Source organism: Cucumis sativus, chromosome 5, assembly GCF_000004075.3.
Source record: "Cucumis sativus cultivar 9930 chromosome 5, Cucumber_9930_V3, whole genome shotgun sequence".
Taxonomy (NCBI): domain Eukaryota; kingdom Viridiplantae; phylum Streptophyta; class Magnoliopsida; order Cucurbitales; family Cucurbitaceae; genus Cucumis; species Cucumis sativus.
The window spans coordinates 28,752,451-28,771,659 of NC_026659.2; the positions used below are offsets into that span (position 1 = coordinate 28,752,451).

The 19,209-nt window shown below is 34.4% G+C and overlaps 3 protein-coding genes and 2 non-coding genes across 10 annotated transcripts; all 5 read left to right on the forward strand.

The window, feature by feature from the left end:
* Positions 1 to 66: 66 nt before the first annotated feature.
* On the forward strand, positions 67 to 148 carry TRNAS-CGA. Its single transcript has one exon. It is a non-coding gene; the product is annotated as a tRNA-Ser (tRNA).
* Positions 149 to 229: 81 nt separating this feature from the next.
* Positions 230 to 313, forward strand: TRNAY-GUA. The gene is given in 2 exon segments: positions 230 to 266; positions 278 to 313. It is a non-coding gene; the product is annotated as a tRNA-Tyr (tRNA).
* An 80-nt stretch (positions 314 to 393) lies between these two features.
* On the forward strand, positions 394 to 7,220 carry LOC101219408 (crossover junction endonuclease MUS81). 3 transcript variants are annotated; one of them, XM_011657592.2, is made up of 15 exons: positions 401 to 741; positions 1,244 to 1,332; positions 1,443 to 1,521; positions 1,598 to 1,684; positions 1,763 to 1,888; positions 2,271 to 2,505; positions 2,688 to 2,820; positions 2,945 to 3,069; positions 3,213 to 3,361; positions 3,906 to 3,963; positions 4,313 to 4,471; positions 5,156 to 5,235; positions 5,779 to 6,016; positions 6,109 to 6,195; positions 6,754 to 7,220. In XM_011657592.2, exons 1-15 carry the CDS (start codon positions 542 to 544, stop codon positions 6,862 to 6,864), a joined length of 1,956 nt encoding a protein of 651 aa, XP_011655894.1. In that variant the 5' UTR covers positions 401 to 541; the 3' UTR covers positions 6,865 to 7,220. The 3 variants fall into 3 exon arrangements, 2 of the variants coding, with proteins under 2 accessions (XP_004142395.2, XP_011655894.1); XM_004142347.3 differs by lacking the exon at positions 6,754 to 7,220 and having other exon boundaries at positions 394 to 741; positions 6,109 to 6,377; XR_004216442.1 differs by lacking the exon at positions 6,754 to 7,220 and having other exon boundaries at positions 395 to 741; positions 5,897 to 6,016.
* A 3,467-nt stretch (positions 7,221 to 10,687) lies between these two features.
* Positions 10,688 to 13,653, forward strand: LOC101203396 (scarecrow-like protein 3). 3 transcript variants are annotated; one of them, XM_011657596.2, is made up of 2 exons: positions 10,688 to 10,897; positions 11,892 to 13,653. In XM_011657596.2, the coding sequence occupies exons 1-2, from the start codon at positions 10,873 to 10,875 to the stop codon at positions 13,307 to 13,309; spliced, it is 1,443 nt and encodes a 480-aa protein (XP_011655898.1). In that variant the 5' UTR covers positions 10,688 to 10,872; the 3' UTR covers positions 13,310 to 13,653. The 3 variants fall into 3 exon arrangements, with proteins under 3 accessions (XP_011655898.1, XP_011655897.1, XP_004142414.1); XM_011657595.2 differs by having other exon boundaries at positions 10,879 to 11,013; XM_004142366.3 differs by lacking the exon at positions 10,688 to 10,897 and adding an exon at positions 11,020 to 11,401.
* Positions 13,654 to 14,830: 1,177 nt separating this feature from the next.
* On the forward strand, positions 14,831 to 18,893 carry LOC105435599 (protein YAE1). 2 transcript variants are annotated; one of them, XM_031885286.1, is made up of 5 exons: positions 14,831 to 15,746; positions 16,651 to 16,756; positions 17,547 to 17,668; positions 17,782 to 17,903; positions 18,331 to 18,893. In XM_031885286.1, the coding sequence occupies exons 2-5, from the start codon at positions 16,651 to 16,653 to the stop codon at positions 18,638 to 18,640; spliced, it is 660 nt and encodes a 219-aa protein (XP_031741146.1). In that variant the 5' UTR covers positions 14,831 to 15,746; the 3' UTR covers positions 18,641 to 18,893. The 2 variants fall into 2 exon arrangements, with proteins under 2 accessions (XP_031741146.1, XP_011655902.1); XM_011657600.2 differs by having other exon boundaries at positions 14,833 to 15,739.
* Positions 18,894 to 19,209: the final 316 nt, after the last annotated feature.

The following is a 19,209-nucleotide window of genomic DNA, read 5'->3' on the forward strand; positions in this document are numbered from 1 at the left end:
TTATGGGCTTCTCACGGAAACCCATTTTTTTACTAATATAAAACCAAATCTAAATCAATATCAACCGTCGATATGTCCGAGTGGTTAAGGAGACAGACTCGAAATCTGTTGGGCTTTGCCTGCGCAGGTTCGAATCCTGCTGTCGACGAAAATTTGTTTTGTAATTTTTCACTAGAAGATGGCATATAGTTAACAAATATAATATTTTCTTTGGTTTATCATTCCAAAACCGACCTTAGCTCAGTTGGTAGAGCGGAGGACTGTAGTTTGTTCAGTAATCCTTAGGTCGCTGGTTCGAATCCGGCAGGTCGGATTTTTAGTTTTAATTATTTTTTTTGAAAGGGTTTAGGGTTTATTTTATTTAATTTTGATTTATTCTGAATCAATAAACCGTCGATTTTATAATTTTTATTTCATGCGTAAATTCAAAATCGCGAAGCGCGGCGTGTAGCGGTAATCTCATCTGGGCTTCGAGTTCTCTTTTTCTCCACTGTTCTTCAACAATTTTCCATATTCATCTTCTAAACTTCGAATTCTTGGAATGGACCGGCAAAGATCTCCGGCGGTCTTTTGTCCGGAGAACGAAGACCTTGCTGAATTCATGTGGCAGAAGCGGCTAGAAATGGCGGCGACACCTAAAGGAATCTCTGACAAAGTCGATATGACTCTATATAAAGCTTATTTGAATGTTTGCAACTCTAAGGTCTCCATTACGTCCATGAAGGATCTCTCTCAGATCAAGTAAGTTCTGTAGCGCCTCACTGTTTTTTTTTTTTTTTCATCTCGAAATGGAATCGAATGATTGAATGCCAATGCTGTTTAGTTGTTTTCTTTTTTCATTGGATTCTTTATACTGGATGGTGATTGTTATTTCTATAATGTAATGCAATGCTACCTCGCTGATTCGGCTTAGAAAGTAAAGTCATGGTTGAAGTTTGTTTTTGTCGAACTGAATCTAGAAGGTTTGGTTCATAACGAAGATCTTTAATAGTTCCCTTTAGAAGCTATCCTTGAAATGGGACTGTTCTATGGTGTTCTTTGTTTTTGTATTATTTCTCATTAATGTACTTCATTTTGTTGGAGGAATTAGCTATGTACGTGAGAGAGTTGTATTTTTCTTCTTAATTCTCAGTATATGAAAGTAGTTATACAGTGTCTATCATTCTTGCGTGCACTGTCTCATAATTGTGAACTTCTGGCTTCTATCCTCTTTTTTGAAGTCTTGATGTTTATAATACCTTAGAGGCGTTGGGAAGTGGATTCTTAAACAAGTACAAGATTTTTTCAAGAGTGGTTCTGATGGTTCTGAACCCGAGGAATTGGCGGGAAAAGGTACCTTACACGAGCTCTGCATTCTAAGTTTTTTAATGGGTTGTCATACAAGGAGACGCTTATTGCATTTCTTATTCGTTTTCCTTTTTTTTTTCTTTTTATTCGTTTAGGTAAGAAAACAAAGGGGACCAGGCGCTATGTTCCACAGAAGAACTCGGTTGCATATGCCTTATTGATCACTCTTTACAGGTACGTTGGACAAATTGTAATTTCTCTTGTCAGAGTTCTTATTTTAATTTATGTATAACATACCCTCCACTATTAGGGGTACAACAAATGGGAATGAATACATGCGTAAGCAGGAGCTTATTGATGCAGCTGAAGCAAGTGGTCTTTCTAGGGTGGCGATTGCGTAAGTTAGTTTCTGCATTTTTTCTTTACATTGTACATTTTATCATTTAATGGATGGAGAGTATTTTTCCATTCTCAGGCCAGAGAAGGGTAAAGGGAAACCTAGTCAATTTGGAAGCTCTTCGAGGGATTGGTACAGTGGATGGAGCTGCATGAAGACATTGATATCAAGGGGATTGGTGGTGAAATCTAATTGCCCAGCAAAGTATGTTCTTGGCTTGGTCATAATTTTTCTCATTGTCACTTTTCCCTCCTCTTATTATTTGAGAATCATTTTCTTTATGTCATGACATCGTCGTGTCCGTGGTTGGGGGTGGGTATCATGTGATTGTTAAGGACTTGATACTGATGGTTGCAGGCTGCTCTACACACAGGAGTAATGTACCAGTACCATCTGGCTTAAGCAAAATGTTAATATATGTGACGACGCATATTTTATATGCTTAAGTAGTGGGCATATAAAATATGTATTTTTTTTATTACATTATGTATTTTTTTATTAGCCATGTTTGAATAATATTCCAGATTATGTCACTCTTCTTGATTCTTTATTTGCAAGTATATGATTAATATTTTTGTTTCTACAGATACATGCTTACAGAGGAGGGGCAGCAAGTGGCACGTGAATGTCTTATGAGATCTGGACTGTTAAGTTCTTCAAAGAACTTTGATAACACAAAAGGATCCTCTATTCTCGAATCATGTGATATATCTAATCACAGTGCTAATTATCTTGATTCAGATGTAGAAGTGACTTCACCATCTGTTAGTCAGAGTACTAAGCACAAATCAATTGATGTGCCCCTTGAATCACTTGAGAGGGTAATTAAAAGATTTAGATGCTATTTTTACATTAGTGAAATACACTTGAAATGATTTATAACTTAAGCATTATGCAATTTGAGTATTCACCTTATCCCCAAGCCCTAGCCAACTGGGCATCCCCTGTGGCCAATTCACCATCTATTGCTGATTCTCTTTTTGTTTTGTCTCTCCTTTTACAGTTTATGCGCATGGGTTACTCTAAGCATCAAGTTATTAATTCCTTTAAAGAAGTTTCAAAGGATAACCCAAACAAGGATATCTCATCACTTTGGCCAGCAGTTTTATGTCGTCTACGCGAAGATCTTGTTTATGGTCTGCTTTTAGAACTCTCAGGAGCAGGATTTTTATTTTATATATATATAGATAGATAGACAGAGAGAGAGAGAGAGAGAGAGAAACATACTGATCACTAGATTAATAAGTTGTATATGTACAGGTCAAGTAGAAGCAATTGGAAGAGAAAATAGGTCAATGGGTTCTTCTCTTGAGGGGAGTGAGCCAAAGAATGTTGTTAATGTTAATGGGGAGAGATCTTTTAGCTCGAGAGCTTGCTCATCATCTGTAAGTAGATATTTTAGCTTTCTCACTCCATCTTCCCACCCACCCACACACCAATAACCAAAAGATGGCAATGCCTTCTTTCTGTAATATATTTATTACTATATTATGAAGCATTGAAGTTTTATTATACTTTGTGTTTATAGAATCCTTCCATCATCGAATCCCGTAGAGATAGTGTCAAAGGAAATACAAACATCTTGAGTATGCCACCTTTGAGCTTTGGTGAAAAATTTGAAGATTGTTATAACGTAGTCCTGATATTGGACGATCGAGAACAGTTTGCCAAGCACAGGTAAGTAATTTTAAAATATGATATACCATGTCTAGATGTGGGTTTTATTTTATAGGTTAAGACACATTTCTAGAAGTTGAAGGTTTGCACATTTTGTTAACCTTTTGAAATAAACTAGTGCTGTTGCCCCTTAGTTCATTTTAGGTTTAAAAAACAGCGTGTCTTTGTCTTGTTCATTAATCAATGAAAAGTTCAAACATTTCTGTTCCTTATCAATAGTTAATGAAATATTGTATCTTCAAAAGAATAAAGTGCTTGTATCTTGGCTTGGATTTTTTGTTTATTCCCTCCTCTTTTCCACACCTATCGGCTAGCACAAGTTCCTCTTAAAGAGTCGTATGCAATATATTTTGTAATTTTTATTTAGAGGCATTATTATTTTTGCGATGCATGTGAAAGGCAAGACTACAAATCAAAGACTCATGAAAGCTCTTCTTCCCTGGCATGTCACGTGCTTGGAAACTTGCAGTTGTTTATTAACATTTGACATTCTAATTGTATTTTAATCACACTTCTAAACTATTATGTTGTCGTGCTTTTCTAGTTCACGGTCTAGGAGAATGATTGAGAATATCTGTAGCCAATTCAAGATTCAGATTGAGGTAACCTGGTTTTGTTCTTTTCTGAAAATTTCTTTTGCATAAGGCTTTGCTGTGTTATTAGATTACGGATTAGATTTTATACCTATTAAGAGTTTGCCTCCAAAAACATTTTCAGCACTTTTGATCTATTTTTGAATAGTAATGATATTATACTTGTAATGTATGTAACAACGGGTATTCCCCGTTCAACACAGAACATGCTGTTGACAATGAGAAACAGTTTATTAAAGTGTGTTTCAGCATTCGCATATCGCCACATCTGTTTATTCTTATCAGCTGTTCGCCTAGTGGCTAGTTCCATAATTGATCAAATACTTGGTCATGACTGACTCACACAATTTTTCTTCAGATTAGGAGGCTACCTGTTGGTGATGGAATCTGGGTAGCCCGCCATAAACATCTTGATAATGAATATGTTCTTGATTTTATTGTTGAGAGGAAAGATGTTGAGGATTTGCGGTGCTCAATCAGGGACAATCGCTACAGAGACCAGAAATTAAAACTTTTGGTAACTTCTTAACCAAATGATATTTTTCTATTTCCCTTGCGGGGTAGCTACATTCTGTTCGTCTATGAAATATCTTTTCTCTTCTTTCCTGAATCAATTGGTGAATGTTGATATGATATGCTTTGGGCTTGTTGAGAAATAGGCTCATGGAACCTGTCACTACTTCCATTCCAAAACTGGGTTTTGTTATTAATATGTTCCTATTTCTAGAGCTTTTAGATGGCAGGTCTTGCTTTGTCCTCAGTGTATCCTCGCTTCTTTACTATCATTCTTGTCAATAGAATTTTGGCTCTTATTTAGTAATAAAAGTTCTTGTCAATAGAATTTTGGTTCTTATTTAGTAATAAAAGAGAAATATGAAGTGCTGTACCGGCTTTGTTACTGTTACTTTCATATTGACACCAAAAAAAATTCTGCTTGATTCTGTTTTAATTAGCCAATTTTTCGGAGGACCACGAGGTGTATCATGTATTGCTCACACGATTCTTAAAATCGATGATGCATTATCAAAAATTGGTAGAAAATATTGGGCTAAGTGAGCTCAAATGCCAAAGTTCAGGCATTTGTGATTATCATTTTGGGAGAATATTATGGGCATTACTGCAAGGGTGCAGATCCTCGCTTAGTTATTTATCTTTCTGGCTAGTTTCTCGCTAATTAATGCTTCTTGCTTTATCTCAATAGAGATGTGGTCTTAAAAGAATGATATATCTTGTGGAAGGTGATCCCAATTCATCTGAAGCGGCAGAAAGCATCAAAACAGCGTAAGTGCAATTTTTCTTGATTACTATGCCATTAAAAAAATTAGATTCCATGCCTTTTATGATTTTTTGGAATAATGTGATTTAATTGCGATTATGAAATCTCAACTCCATATTGTTTTAGAGGTTACAAAACGTGCTCTTTTAGTTAAGAATGAGACAAAAGGATGCCATGGTGTTTAGAAATTAAGATAATGTATCTGATTGATTCATGCAAGTATATAATCATTCAGTTGGTTCATATTGTGTTTCTATAGAAATTTGTATTGGTCTGGCAGTCGGTCCTTTACTCTTATCTTTAACAGTCCTTGGTCTACTAGTCTAGTCTACGAGTTGTTGAACAGAACATTTTGGATGCACATTTACAATGATTATGTTGGTAGACCCCCAATTGTGTATGGTTGGAGGAAAGGAAGGGATAATGATCCCAAGCTATGAGTGTGAGCGTGAGAGTCTGTTACATGGGTGGGGCCTGCTAAGATGTTCATTAGAAGGCTAGAAAGGAAACTATGCAAGTATGGTTGAAGTATGTTTTATGTTCTGCAGTTGCTTTACAACAGAAATTTTAGAGGGATTTGATGTGCAAAGAACCAGTGGCTTGTCAGATACACTAAAGAAGTATGGTTATCTTACTCATGCAATTACACAATACTACATATTACAGGCATCTGATGATCGTGTTAGTCATTCTGATGTCTGTCCTCGTCTCGATCAATTTATAAAAAAATGCCAAGAATTGGATAAGATGACGGTTAGTGATGTTTTTGCACTTCAGCTCATGCAGGTATGAACAGCTTTTATAAAGGAAAGCAAAGTTCATTCTCTGAAGTCTTTGATCATTCAAAGCCTAATATCAATTAGCATGTATGTATACAGGTCCCACAGGTTACGGAGGAGGTTGCTGTTGCTGTTTTGGATTTGTACCCCACTCTTCTATCACTTGTCCGAGCATATTCTCTTTTAGTGAGTTCGATCTTCTATTTTATAAAGCTCCCTATTCTCCCTTTGATTTCGTGCTTCCTGGGAATTGGGATAGGTTTCATACATATTTGTGAAAGGAATAACGTCCCCATCATATCCTGGGATAACATTCTTCAGGTTAACCAATTTACCTATTATTGAATTGGTTTCTTTTGGCATAGCAACCTTAATTTCAAAACCATATAATTGACAGAAAAAAACGGGACTAGGTGTAATTCTTTTGGGCAAGTCATTTCTTAGCGAGGATATAGGTTAGTCAATCACTCTGGGGGTGTTCGTGACTCATCACTGCATAAACCTATGTTTTAGAAGTTTAGGGCTTTAGGCTTACGACACCTACCTTTAATACTAAATACAATTATTCCTAAACTATTACACCCACAAAATAAGTAAAAATTCCACAGGTCCAGACTTCTTTAATTTATTCCTTATACAAAACACATTATAGAAACTCAAGTTTTTGTCAGTAAGAGAACAGTTTATTTGTATCTTTCTTAAGTAATTTTTCCTTTTCTTTTTTCATGTTAAATGAAAAACTAGGACGGTAATGTTACTGAACAAGAAGAGATGTTAAGGAGACGGAGCAACAATTTGATCAATGCAGGTGCTAGCCGGAATATTTTTCATTTAGTATGGGGCTGTGGGAAGTAGTTCGCATATATTCGCTTCTCTTTTTACCTTGATGTCTTAGTTTCTTAGTCACGCCTGTAAATATGCCTTCTTATTTATTATAAATGCCATGTACATATGCTATAGTTTTCTCAGCGTTTATTGTGATTGTACAATTTGATAGAAACTAGATAGGCTGCCTAGTTTTATTTCGGGTTTGAGACACGTTTCTAGCTAGCTACAAGTTGGAGAGTCTTATTAGTAAGATGAAAGAAAGTTGCATCGAGTTCTCTAGCTGGTAGTTTGTGAATACTCAGGAGAGAGTTTCACTATTGCGATAAAATTACACCTCTAATCGAATTTCTATTAAACTATATATACACACACAAATTCTCATAGACTTGAACTTTACCGTTTGTTTTAAATACTCTTATTCTTTCAAAAGTTACAATATTACCTTTAGCTTTTGTTTCAAAAAACGTCTTTAGGGTAAAATAGTGCAGTTCTTCACTGTTTTATGTCCCAATTTTTTCGTGAGATTTTCAAGGATTTCAACTCCAAATAGTTTTGAAACCTTTATTAAAGGTTAAGGGTAATATTTTTCAACTTTTGAAATAATAGATGTACCTTACAAAGAGGGTAAAACTAAAGTTGTACAACCTGTTTTCTTTGACTCACTTTTGTACCTTTTAACTTTGTAGAAGTAGATATGTATTTATTTTATCAAATTTATTTGCAAAATTTGGGTATGAAATACTGTTGCATTGCCACAACTAATATAAGGTATGAAACGTTTGTCCAATATGGAACTGAATGTGTATTAGAAATTTAGAACTTAGCGTTGAAATATTTTCCTTTGATGGGAGAAATAAATTAATATTTAGGAAAATATTGAACTTCCATCCACATTTTTTCAAAATAATAACATCAAAGTTTAGTTAAAAGTGGGCATAAATTGAACTAAATAACAGTAAGATTTTGATGGGAATCAGTATTTCTTATTTAGATGTGTTTTAGTAACAATAGAATTTTAGAATAGTGAATAAATAATTCCATCTTTACATTTTCTTTTAGAAGTTAATTCATTTTATTAGAATAAAAAATTAGAAAAAATTGAATTCCTAGTAAAAGGTTTCCTCAATTTGAGGGAAATTTTAATTGATGTTTTTGTTGTTTAGCACACACAATCCAATGCAATTTCCCAAGCTTTACTTAATTTCATGGACATTATCAACTAATTAAACACACAAGTTAGAGTACTCAAAAGAAAAAGAAAAAAGAAGAAGAAGTTTAAGAGTAAGAGAAAGAGAGACATATTAAAAGGTAGGAACCCACTAAAGTACAAAAATTGAAGCATCACATAGGAAAAATCCCCACTAAGACATTGTTTGGATTCATTCATTACCAAAGACAAGAAGGTACCTTTCATTGCTAACTTCCAATTTCTTCCCATTAAATGTTTGTCTCAGCAAAAAATTCACAACCAAACAACCCTTTTCTCATCACTCTTCCCCTTTCAAAACCTAATTGGCAATAACTTTGAAAATCCACCTACCAACTCCTTGTATGTGTGTTTTGTATTTTTTGGCTATTTCAACTAAAGGCCACATAATGCTGATAGACAAAACATCAAACAAGTTTAGACATTAATATATTTGGATTTTTTTTTTTTGTTTTGAAAAAAATAATTCAATTTATATCGCTATATTTTCTTCGTTATTGTATCAATTCAAACTCTAAACCTTCGTAGATTTATCTATTTACATGTTTTTATTACGTCCTATTTGATAAAATGTCATGCTATATTTCTAGTTGTATTCATTAGGTCCCTATGCTTTCATTATGATATTTTCTTTATAGGCGATTTTCTAATTTAATTATAAGAAATAGTTTAAATTGATTCGCTATTAAAACTTTTGAACTTTTATCTTACACAAATTGAAAAATTTTGGTAAGCTATTGGTCAACCTATATATTGATAGATAGTAATCACTAGTCTATATGAATAGGTTATATTTTGCAATTGAGTTTGGGTGAAAATGGTGGAATAATTTTGGTAAATTTTGCTATAATTGGAATTACCACATGAATAAACTTTATGACTTTTATTATTGCAGTAAAACTGGAATTTATTACAACCAAAATTATTTTTCTCTTGTCTTAATTAAGCAAAGTAACTTTAGGTTTTCTTTTTAGCTAAAAAAATGTGTGGAAATAATGTAGCCAAAAAGAAGATTCTATACAATGGTAGAGAATAAGATATAAAAAAAGACATTTGAAAACAACCTTCCAACTTCTTCATTGATTTTTAAACTTAAGCACTTTCTTTTGGCTTTAGCATATATTACTTTCTTTTTTTTTTTTTGGGTAAAATAAAATTTTAATTTCATATGTAGTTGAAGTGTCCCATTTTAATTTAACATTTCATTTCATTTTCTGTTTGTAATAATATATTTTGGTGGAAATTTCTATATGGGGGCTAAGGAAGATGACAAATTTTTCTATTAATCAAAAACAGTCCTAGAAACTGTTGAAACTGAAACCTAGGAAATGCTTTGCTTGAAAGTTGAAACTCTCTTCTTACTTATGAATTTAAAATAACAATAACAAATCTAGAAACTATCTAAAATTAATATCATAGCCAACTATGTCCATATGGTAAACATTTAATTATATGTATATATATGTATAGTATGAAGAAGAATGAAGACAAATTGGATATGTTGAGAGTTGATTTTTTATTAAATAGCCTATAATCATTTCATCTTTCTATAGATTATACTTTGTTTTTATTTGTTCTTAACTTTTTTCCTCTAAGTTCTTTCTCTCACGTTTTAGTTTTGTAGATGAATTTCATTTATCGATTGTATTCGTTTGAAATTTCTAAAGTTTTTACAAACAAAAATGTCAAACAAGAAAAGTCTTATTGTTATTATTTGTTTAGAAAAATTCAACTAATTATAAACAATGGTATAGTCTAATCTTTTATTCTTGAAGGCAGTGTATGGTTGTATTGTTTTTAGGATAAACCTCTATTATTGATAATAATATCATCAATGTTTATTATTGATAGAATCTAAAATTTTACTATATATTGTAAATATTTGACAATCATTTTTTACAATTTTCCGAAGTTTGATTGCACTCATCAATCTATTATATCATCTTCTTAGTTATAGGAAAAAAACTAACGTTAATATAAAATGTATACTTATGTATAAGATCAATTAAAAACTAAAAGATTCTTCCCTCCACATATTCAAGCAAGAATAAGATATACAATATAAAGAATGGGAAAGAAAGTATAAACACAAAGTTAAAAGGTTCAAACAACTTGTTAATTCATGTTAAAAATGTGTATTAGTTTTCTTTCTTTTCAAGAAAAAATGATGAGGACCAAATATAATTGTGTAAAACGTTTTTGTTTTGTTTTTGGTTCAAAATGTAATGTGTGGGTGTTTGTCAATACAAATTAATGGAAGCAAAAACCAATTACTATTCCAAACCCATCCTTTTCAACATCAACTTGAAAGTAATAACAGCGACTATACATAATTCCTATGGCATATATACTTATTTGTGATTTAAATTCAAATTTCTTACTGTAGTTTATTCGTTGGTTAAATAACGTTCTAGTTTATTCGTTGGTTAAGACACGTTAATATATATATTTGTATTAAAGAATATGTATTGATAGAAGGTATGGAAAATGTAAATATTAAAGTTTGAATGACAATATATGGATGAATTGACAAATATTATAGTATTTGCTGCTACCATAGAAAAGGTAGAAGAGGCTTTTTGGTTTTGGAAAAGCAAAGAGGGGGGGGGGGGGGGGGGGGGGGAGGTGTGTGAGGTAAAGTTGAATGTTCTATATTGGTTTTGGGGTTTAGCACAATTCAGTTGTCTCTTTGTCCTAAAGTGCTAAGAAAGTGGGGAGGAGTATGAGTTTTGGATTTATTTGGAAATTTTTTTTGAAAAAAAGGGGTTTTCTTCCTTGCAATTCCCACTATCACCCACTAAGCAACAAAGAAAGGTGGTTGTTTTGTTATGTTAGGGCATGTTTGGCTTGAAGGTAAATTGGCAAGTCCTTCCAAATTGTGGCCAGCTCTTATTCGCATCCACTTCACATATTGACAAAAACCCATCAATTTAGAGAGACGAATATGAATGTGGAGAGGGAAAATCTAGGTGGGTTTTGAGAGAGATTAAAAAAAAAAAAATTTGAAAGTTCTTTGCTTTCTTTCTTGGTCTCTGTAGTTTTGAAGTTGAAATTCCTTATTCTTCTGATCCTACCAAAGAAGGACAAATCAATGGCGACAAAAACATACCCTTGTATTGTCTGTCTCTAACGCAGCCATGGAAAAGTCGTTCCAGACAAACCCTTTGATTCCAGGGTGCTCTGTTTCTTCATCAAAACCACCCCTCTACTCTTTTCTTTCAACCTTACTACACTCTCCCTTCTTCCATCAAATTCATTTTCTCTTTCGTTTTTTCTTCTTTTTTTCTTTCTGGGTTTGACGTAAATTCGGCTTTTCTCTACCATCTACCCCCACCACTTCCTTTTCTTCATCTTCTGGTGATTAATTCTCTCTTTTGTTTGTTTCTTTGTTGATGATTTGTATTAATGGGTGTTGTTTGTTGGCTTCTGGGGAAACTTTGGATGGATTGAAGTGAAGGATTTATGTTGCTTTCTTTTCTTCTCTTAATCTGTCAAGTCTTTTCCTGGATGATGAGTTTAGTTTCTTTTGGAGTGTTCTGTTCAACTGGGTTGTTTGCTGCTTTAAATTTTTTTTTTTTTTAGTTGAAAGGAAGTTCCAGCATGAGTATGATTTGTTTGCCTTGTTAGAAATTGACAGGATAAAGTGAGGATGTGGGGGGTTTTGAGCTGTTTTTTCTCAGTTTAGAGTGGCTTTGTTCTATAAACATCATGAACTCTGTATTCTTTTGCTGTTTCATTTCCTCAATCAGCCATAAGGATTTTTAATGCTTTCTGCACTGTTGTTTCACTCTCCTCCATCTCTGTTTGTTTCTGGGTTTGTTGAAATTGTGTAATTCTCTTTATTCAGGTACTTCAATGGCAGGAATGTTTAATGGGGAGGGTTCATCGTCGGTAACTTCGTCGCCTTTGCAGTTTTTTCCGTGGTCGTTATCACCCGGTATAGGATCGCCATACCCTTTTCTAAGAGAACTCAAATCTGAAGAGAGGGGCTTGTGTTTGATTCACCTACTTCTTGGCTGTGCTAACCAAGTTGCTATTGGTAACATTGAAAATGCTAATGTTGGCCTCGAGCAAATTTCCCACCTTGCTTCGCCAGACGGGGACACAATGCAGCGGATTGCTGCTTACTTCACCGAGGCACTCGCGGATCGAATACTTAAATCCTGGCCTGGCTTACACAGAGCCTTGAACTCTACCAAAATTTTGTCAGTCCCTGAAGAGATTCTTGCCCAGAGACTGTTCTTTGAATTATGTCCTTTCTTGAAGCTTGCATATGTGATGACTAACCAGGCTATTATAGAAGCCATGGAGGGAGAAAGGATGATTCATATTATTGATTTCAAATCTTGTGAACCTGCTCAGTGGATAAACCTTCTTCAAACATTGAAAGATAGGCCAGATGGTCCACCCCACCTGAGAATAACTGGAATTCATGAACAAAAGGAAGTGTTGGAACAAATGGCTCTTCGGCTTACCGAAGAGGCCGAAAAATGGGATATACCATTTCAATTCACCCCAGTTGTCAGCAAATTAGAAAACCTTGACCTTGAAAGTTTAAGGGTTAAGACAGGTGAAGCACTTGCAGTTAGCTCTGTTCTTGAACTTCATTCGGTTTTGGCTACAGATGACGATAAGAAAACGTCTCCACCTGCATCAAAAAATTTGCAAAAGCTCCTACGTATGAAGCAGCGAACATTAGGAGAATGGCTCGAGACAGATTCGTTGCAAGTTTTTAGCAGCCCGGATTCAGCCTCAGTATCTTCCCCATCAGGATTGAATCCTTCCCAAAAGATGAACAGTTTTTTGACTGCATTATGGGGCCTTTCTCCAAAAGTTATGGTAATAACTGAGCAAGAATCAAACCTGAATGGATCTGCTTTCATGGAAAGAGTACTAGAAGCATTGAACTTCTATGCTGCATTGTTTGATTGCTTAGAGTCAACCGTGTCACGATCATCGATCGAACGACAAAGGGTCGAGAAAATGCTTTTAGGAGAGGAAATAAAAAACATCATTGCTTGTGAGGGAGCAGAGAGGACGGAGAGGCATGAAAAGCTAGAGAAATGGATGCTGAGGCTTGAATCTGTGGGGTTCGGAAAGGTTCCATTGAGTTACCATAGTATGTTATTGGGAAGTAGATTGTTGCAGAGCTATGGATATGATGGGTATAAAATCAAAGAAGAGAATGGATTTTTGTTTATCTGCTGGCAAGATAGGCCTCTTTTCTCAGTTTCAGCTTGGGGGTTTCAAAGGCAAAGCTCATGATGATGATGAATGATACAATTTCAGTGCAAAGGAGGATTTGAATGCCTTTTAACTTTCTTCTTCTTCTTCTTCTTCTTCTTCTTTATGTAATCAATTTTTGTTGGCATAAATGGTGCTCAAGACCTCACTTCCTCGGCAAATGCATATTGTAACAAACAAGGTTCCCAAGTTCTTTTGTTTTTTTTTGTTTTCCAGTTTCTAAGCTTATCATTGTTGTACATACAGTAGTAATAGTCTTGAGGTTCAGTTTTTTTGTTATCTAAATATTTCTTTCCATAAAGAGAAGATGTTTGAGGCCATCAAATTCAATTTGTATTTGCAATACAAACAAAAAGCTTGTTTTCTTTCTTTGATGTCGAAAAGAGAGTGTCAACTTGGAAATAGTAGAAAACACGAAATTGGCAAAATGGAAACTCATCATTTTTCTTATCACATTGAAAAAAATTTAGCTAGTGAAGCATTGTGCTAAATGAATAGTGATAATGATAATATTGAAGAATGGAGGAACTAAATCCATGTAAGGCAGTGGGTATTGCTTGGTAGATTTGAGATTTGAGATTTGAGAGACTAGAAATAATGTCCAGATTTGGATGTTGATTTTAATGTTATCACTACTGATATTGCTAGGCACCTCTATAGTTTTCAATTAGATCGAGTCCGGTTAATAATGTTATGGGCTGCATGGAGAGTGAAGTATCTTATCATCGTTCGGATCTCAGCTGAAATCCTCTTTATGAAATCTTCTTTCTTGTAACTTTCGAAAGTTTAATGCAATTTAAAGGTGAACATGAACACCCAAAAAATCGGTTCCGAGCGATCAAAACCTATCAAACTGAACTTTGAAAGTTGGTCTTTTTGTTGAACCGGTTGGGGCTGTGAAAAACCAAACCAACCAGCACCGATCAAAATTTAGATTGAACAAACCGACGCCAAGCGATATTTAAAAGATATATATTTTTATATTATATATTACATAACATTAAATATATGTATTAAAATTGAAAGTTAAGCCCAACAGCCCAAAAATAAGCTTCAGTCCAAACTCAAGCCCAACTCCAAACCCATTTATATTAGTTTATTATTAGGTAATCATTTGTCGTTTAACGAATAATAATTAAAGATAGAACAACATTTTTAAAAAAGTTACAAATATAGCCAAACTATTGTTGATAGACTTATATAGTTGATAGATTATGATAGACTCGTATGGTCTATTGGTAATAAGACTTCTATCATTTTAGCGATAATTTTGCTATATTTATAAATTTTTTAAAATGTTGTTGTATTCTTAATTATTTTGAATCTAATTGCTAAATTTGCAACTATCGTTTTATACTTATTATATCTTTACAGAGTATCTTATTTTCAAATAAAAGATAGAAATACAATAAATTAAAATTAATAAAATACATAAAACTTAATTGTGGTGTGCATGAACCCTTGAAAACCCTCTCAACTCATATAAAAGTAGATTATTTTAGATGAATTGGTTGGGAGTTAGTTTTTTTAAAATATCAGAAAAAACGACTAGCACCAATCGAGAGCTAGACCAAACTTTTTGTCATGCGGGTAGTTTGGACGACACCAACCAACACTAGCATGAACCTCACATTCATGTGAGGTCGCTCTTCCTTCTTCACTTTTCGTCTTTTTCCTTTCCTTTCTTCATCATGAACCAACTCAAACCCATTGTTGGTCGTCGCCTCACCAAGTGCTTTCCACCCGTCGTCGTTATGCAATCCCTTATCTCATTTGATAAGTTTTTCTTTTCAGCTTTCAAAATGGATTCATATCTTAACCCCCAAATCAACCACAAATTAAAAAGAAAAAACGGTCCAGAAAATCGAACTAGTTGAACATCTTTAACGATTTTCTCTGTATAATTTAGGTCGTTTTTATACCTTATAAGTCGATTAAGTTGGTTTTCGACACCAATTTTATGAGTTGTGAGAGAATTTATGATATTCTTCTTTGTGTTTTTCATCACTTGTTTGAGCACATTTTTCATTACTTGCATCTTTTATCTTTGTATAAAAACAAAAGAAAAAAATAGTATTTATTAAACGGATATAATTGTTTCCGCTGCCGCTTCTCCAATCCCCGCCACCAGCTTCTTTCTATTCTCTCTTATAATCGCTTACTACCAATTCCATCTCCGGTCTTTCCTCTCTGCCGTCACCTTCATCCTCGCCTCCACGCCGCCACCGCCGCATCTCTTTCTCCTCTTCTTATCTCACTAACACTCTCTGTTGCAACCTCACGCCGCCACTCCAACTCCGTTTTCCCTATCTGTTCCGGTGGTCCTCTTCTCCACCATTCTCAATCTATCCTACTCATCGTCCACCCCATTTCTCAGTGATCAGTATCGGCACGCACGGCTGACAACATCACCTGGTTTTCTTCCAACACGTTCATCCCCTTCCACTCTCGGTAATTGGTTTGTTGATTTCTCTAATTCTCTCCCTCCCTGTGTACATTGAATTCAATTCATTTAAGAATCGTATGGAACCTGTATAAAAATATTGATAACGCATGCCCTTTGATCCTAAGATACTCTGGATATGAATTGTTGATGTTTAAACGTTAATGTAAATTATATCATATGATTGGTTATTTTGCTTTAATGGTTGACACTGACTTTGTTAAATGATAGTAATTAAATTTACTTTCATTCATTAGCTTAAGCTTTCATTTTTACGGAAATTGGTTATTTGAGATGTCTTTAGGTGGTTGAAGCATTAAAATGGAATTTTGGACATTGAGTACCGACCTTAGACTGGAAACTGAATAATAAGAATGATGTCCTATGTTCTAAGTGTTTTGGCTAGGTTGTAAATTTGTCAATTTCACTGCTGTTGATCCTTTCTTCACCCAGAATCTGAGCAATTGATTTTCTTGCGTTAAAATGTTGTGTCTTGTTAAAAAAAAATGATTTTTTCTCTCCGTGTGTATAAACTTTCTTTGTGCAAAATTGGATTTATAATTTGCTGTTCTAGTTCTAATTTTATAAAAAACATGGGAAATTGTTGATGGCCGAAAATTATCTCCTGGCAGAAAGGTTGAAATAGACTCTTGTATTTATCCCTTTTGAAATTTTGTAATACAATCGAGCGGGTAGTATTTGCAAATGGTGTATAAAATGCTCTATCTTTTTTTGTAGACTTGAGCTTATAGGCCCAACCAATGCTAATTGGTTTTGTTGAGTTTTTTTTTTGGGAGGGCGGAGGGATACGTTGAGATAATTTTAAGTAACTCAATTGTGCTTTGAGATGGACTTAGCTATAACTATAAGGTTTTCTTTTATTCGTTGCTGAAGAATAAAATCGGTCTAATTTTTTTAGATGGAGGGTACCATTGCTGAAGAACTTTATTCCGAGAGTTTGCAGTCGACACAGTCAAAATTGGGTGATATTTCATTATCTGATTACAAAAAAGATCGGCCATCAGGTAGTTATTATTCTCTCAATGATGCATTCGGACGTATTTTAAATTTTATTATGCTGGGGGACTGGGAGCTTTGGACATGAATGTTATATCCAAACGTACTATCTACTTTGGATTTTTGAGAAGTTTAATTATGGGGGAATGATTGATTATGTACTAGTCCATGGATAAACCATAGCTTATCTGAAATTTTATGATTTTTTTCCTATTTGGCTGGGTATATTAGTTGGTATGTGGAGCTTTAGAATTTTTCATTAAGAAATATCTCTGTATATTCCAAATCGGTTATTTCTATAATGCACTTGTCTGAAATTTCTCTTTTATGGTGATGGTTGGCACAAAAAAAAAAAAAAAAAAAGAAAAAAAAAAGAAAAAGAAAAATCATGCTGAGTTATTCATCTTACATTGCGTTGCTATGTAATCTACTCTATCTACAATGCGCATTATATGTGTTTTTTGTTTCTATATATACAAAGAGCCCAACTTTCATCCAGAAAAATATAAGAATAAGTGGGCATAAAAAATGAAAATTACAATAGGGAACCTCAAAAGAGGGAGGGGCTCCCAGACACTCACAAGTATCAAAAAAAAAAAAAGAAAAAAGAAGGGAGGGGCTCCGATCAACTAAAATAATACTCAAAGAATAATTACAAACTAACCATATCACCCACCAATTCCCATAAGAGAAACACAAAATCCTGCAAGGGACCACACATCATAAGTTACACCTGAAAATGCTGTTATAACTTGGACCAAAGTTTGTAGGATAATATGAGTCAGGGGATGGTTGCAGGTTCTGGTGTGGATGACTCGTGCGAAGATGATGGATCTCTATGGGGTGGCTCTGATGAAGGCTTGGAGGAAACAGCTGATTTGGACAGGGAGTGGCAGAGAAGACATGACCAATTTCATACGGTAACAGACTTCTGTTGACTATTTTAGTTTATCTTTTTCTTTAACGGATGGTTGCACATATAGTGGATTTAAATGGTTTTCATGCTCATTTTTCACTGGTAAACATCGTTTAGATTGGATACCGTGATGGTTTAGTTGCTGGGAAAGAAGCTGCAGCTCAAGAGGGATTTAATATTGGCTTCAAGCAGTCAGTCTCTGTTGGATATAAGTTGGGTCTTGTCAGAGGTGTTAGCAGGTAAGGAGACATAACTTACCAACTATTTTACCTAGGCACAAATTCATACATATATGTCTTGAAGTTTGTGTCACCAATAGTTTTCTTTACATCAAACAAAGCTTGGTGCCTGTAATTTAGTAGGAGAGTCCTTAGTAATAGTGGAAACTTCTCGGAGCCTTGGAGGAGATGGGGCTTGCCAAATTTAGTCTCTTTTGGGCTTTGTGTCACCAATGAAATATAGAGACACAACTCATTCTTTTGAATGCATCTTTTTGCACTTTTTCCTTTTCTGTCTTTTTTTTACTCATTTTGGTCCGGACTTCCCTTTTTCGTACTGCCTTCATGTATGTTTTAATTTTTCTTGTTCTTTTCACTTCGCCATTAGCCCGATGTTTTTGGTAGTGAGTACTTCTACTGAATACTTCCATTTTTTTTTCTTTTGAAGTGTGCTTGCTTCCCTTCCTGCTGACTTGAAAGAGAAGCTAGCTGGAATTCCCGAGAACCAAAGTAAATTCCAAAGCTTGTATGAATCTGTGAACTCCCTTTCGACAGTAGATGCGCTTAGTCTATTCAATGGGGATATTACGACACAACGCACAAAAGAAGTGTTTGTCGGTGCAAATACAAATTCGCAAACCATAGATTTGTTGAAGGAAAATCCAGATTATGGTCGTCTAGGGAAGTTCTATGAAGAGCTTGCAGCACTTTTACCACAATCGCCTGCTCTGAATGTTCATTTACATGAAGAACATTAGATTTTGCTGTAACTCATAGCATCAATGCGACTTTTGTAGGCAGACATTTGTTTTGTGGAAATTTGGGCATTGGCCATGTTTCTGCTTGTTACAGCTATGTAAATATTTACAATTGAGAATAGACATATTTTTCTTTAAATTTGTCATGTATTTGTTTAGCAAACAACATGAAAATGAGGTACCTGATGGGAAGGGTGTGATTATTAGAATATTTCTTTACCAAGAGGTTTTTCCATAGATGTGAATTGATGTACCTTGAGTGGAGAAGGATGAATTAATTTAACTTTTTAGTAACCTACAAAAGTACTTTGGTGATTGGTCAAAAGTAGTTTTTAACCAAAATAAAAAGGAAATAAAAATAATTAATACTCATAAACTTGGAACCCAATAATTGTATATAAACTTTCAATGATGAATCTATTTCGACTCATGGTTAGAATTTCGTTTACAAGCCATTGTTGCACACCATTGTCAAATTGTTGCTGTACTTTTTATTAGGGTCGCCTACGAGGTTTCAAAGGTAATCGTCATGGCTCTCTTTGCAAGATAAGCGAGGAGTAGATGAGGAT

What these genes read in the sequence shown, in the direction of transcription:
- LOC101203396 (XM_011657596.2), top strand. Translation starts at nt 10,873, where the DNA reads ATGTTAGGGCATGTTTGGCTTGAAG. An exon ending in AGGGCATGTTTGGCTTGAAG is followed by an intron (nt 10,898 to 11,891) that starts GTAAATTGGCAA and finishes CTCTTTATTCAG; the next exon opens with GTACTTCAATGGCAGGAATG.
- LOC101219408 (XM_004142347.3), top strand. Translation starts at nt 542, where the DNA reads ATGGACCGGCAAAGATCTCCGGCGGTCTTTTGTCCGGAGAACGAAGAC. An exon ending in TTATTGATCACTCTTTACAG is followed by an intron (nt 1,522 to 1,597) that starts GTACGTTGGACA and finishes CTCCACTATTAG; the next exon opens with GGGTACAACAAATGGGAATG. An exon ending in TTGCACTTCAGCTCATGCAG is followed by an intron (nt 6,017 to 6,108) that starts GTATGAACAGCT and finishes GTATGTATACAG; the next exon opens with GTCCCACAGGTTACGGAGGA.
- LOC105435599 (XM_031885286.1), top strand. Translation starts at nt 16,651, where the DNA reads ATGGAGGGTACCATTGCTGAAGAACTTTATTCCGAGAGTTTGCAGTCG. An exon ending in CAAAAAAGATCGGCCATCAG is followed by an intron (nt 16,757 to 17,546) that starts GTAGTTATTATT and finishes GGATGGTTGCAG; the next exon opens with GTTCTGGTGTGGATGACTCG. An exon ending in GACATGACCAATTTCATACG is followed by an intron (nt 17,669 to 17,781) that starts GTAACAGACTTC and finishes AACATCGTTTAG; the next exon opens with ATTGGATACCGTGATGGTTT.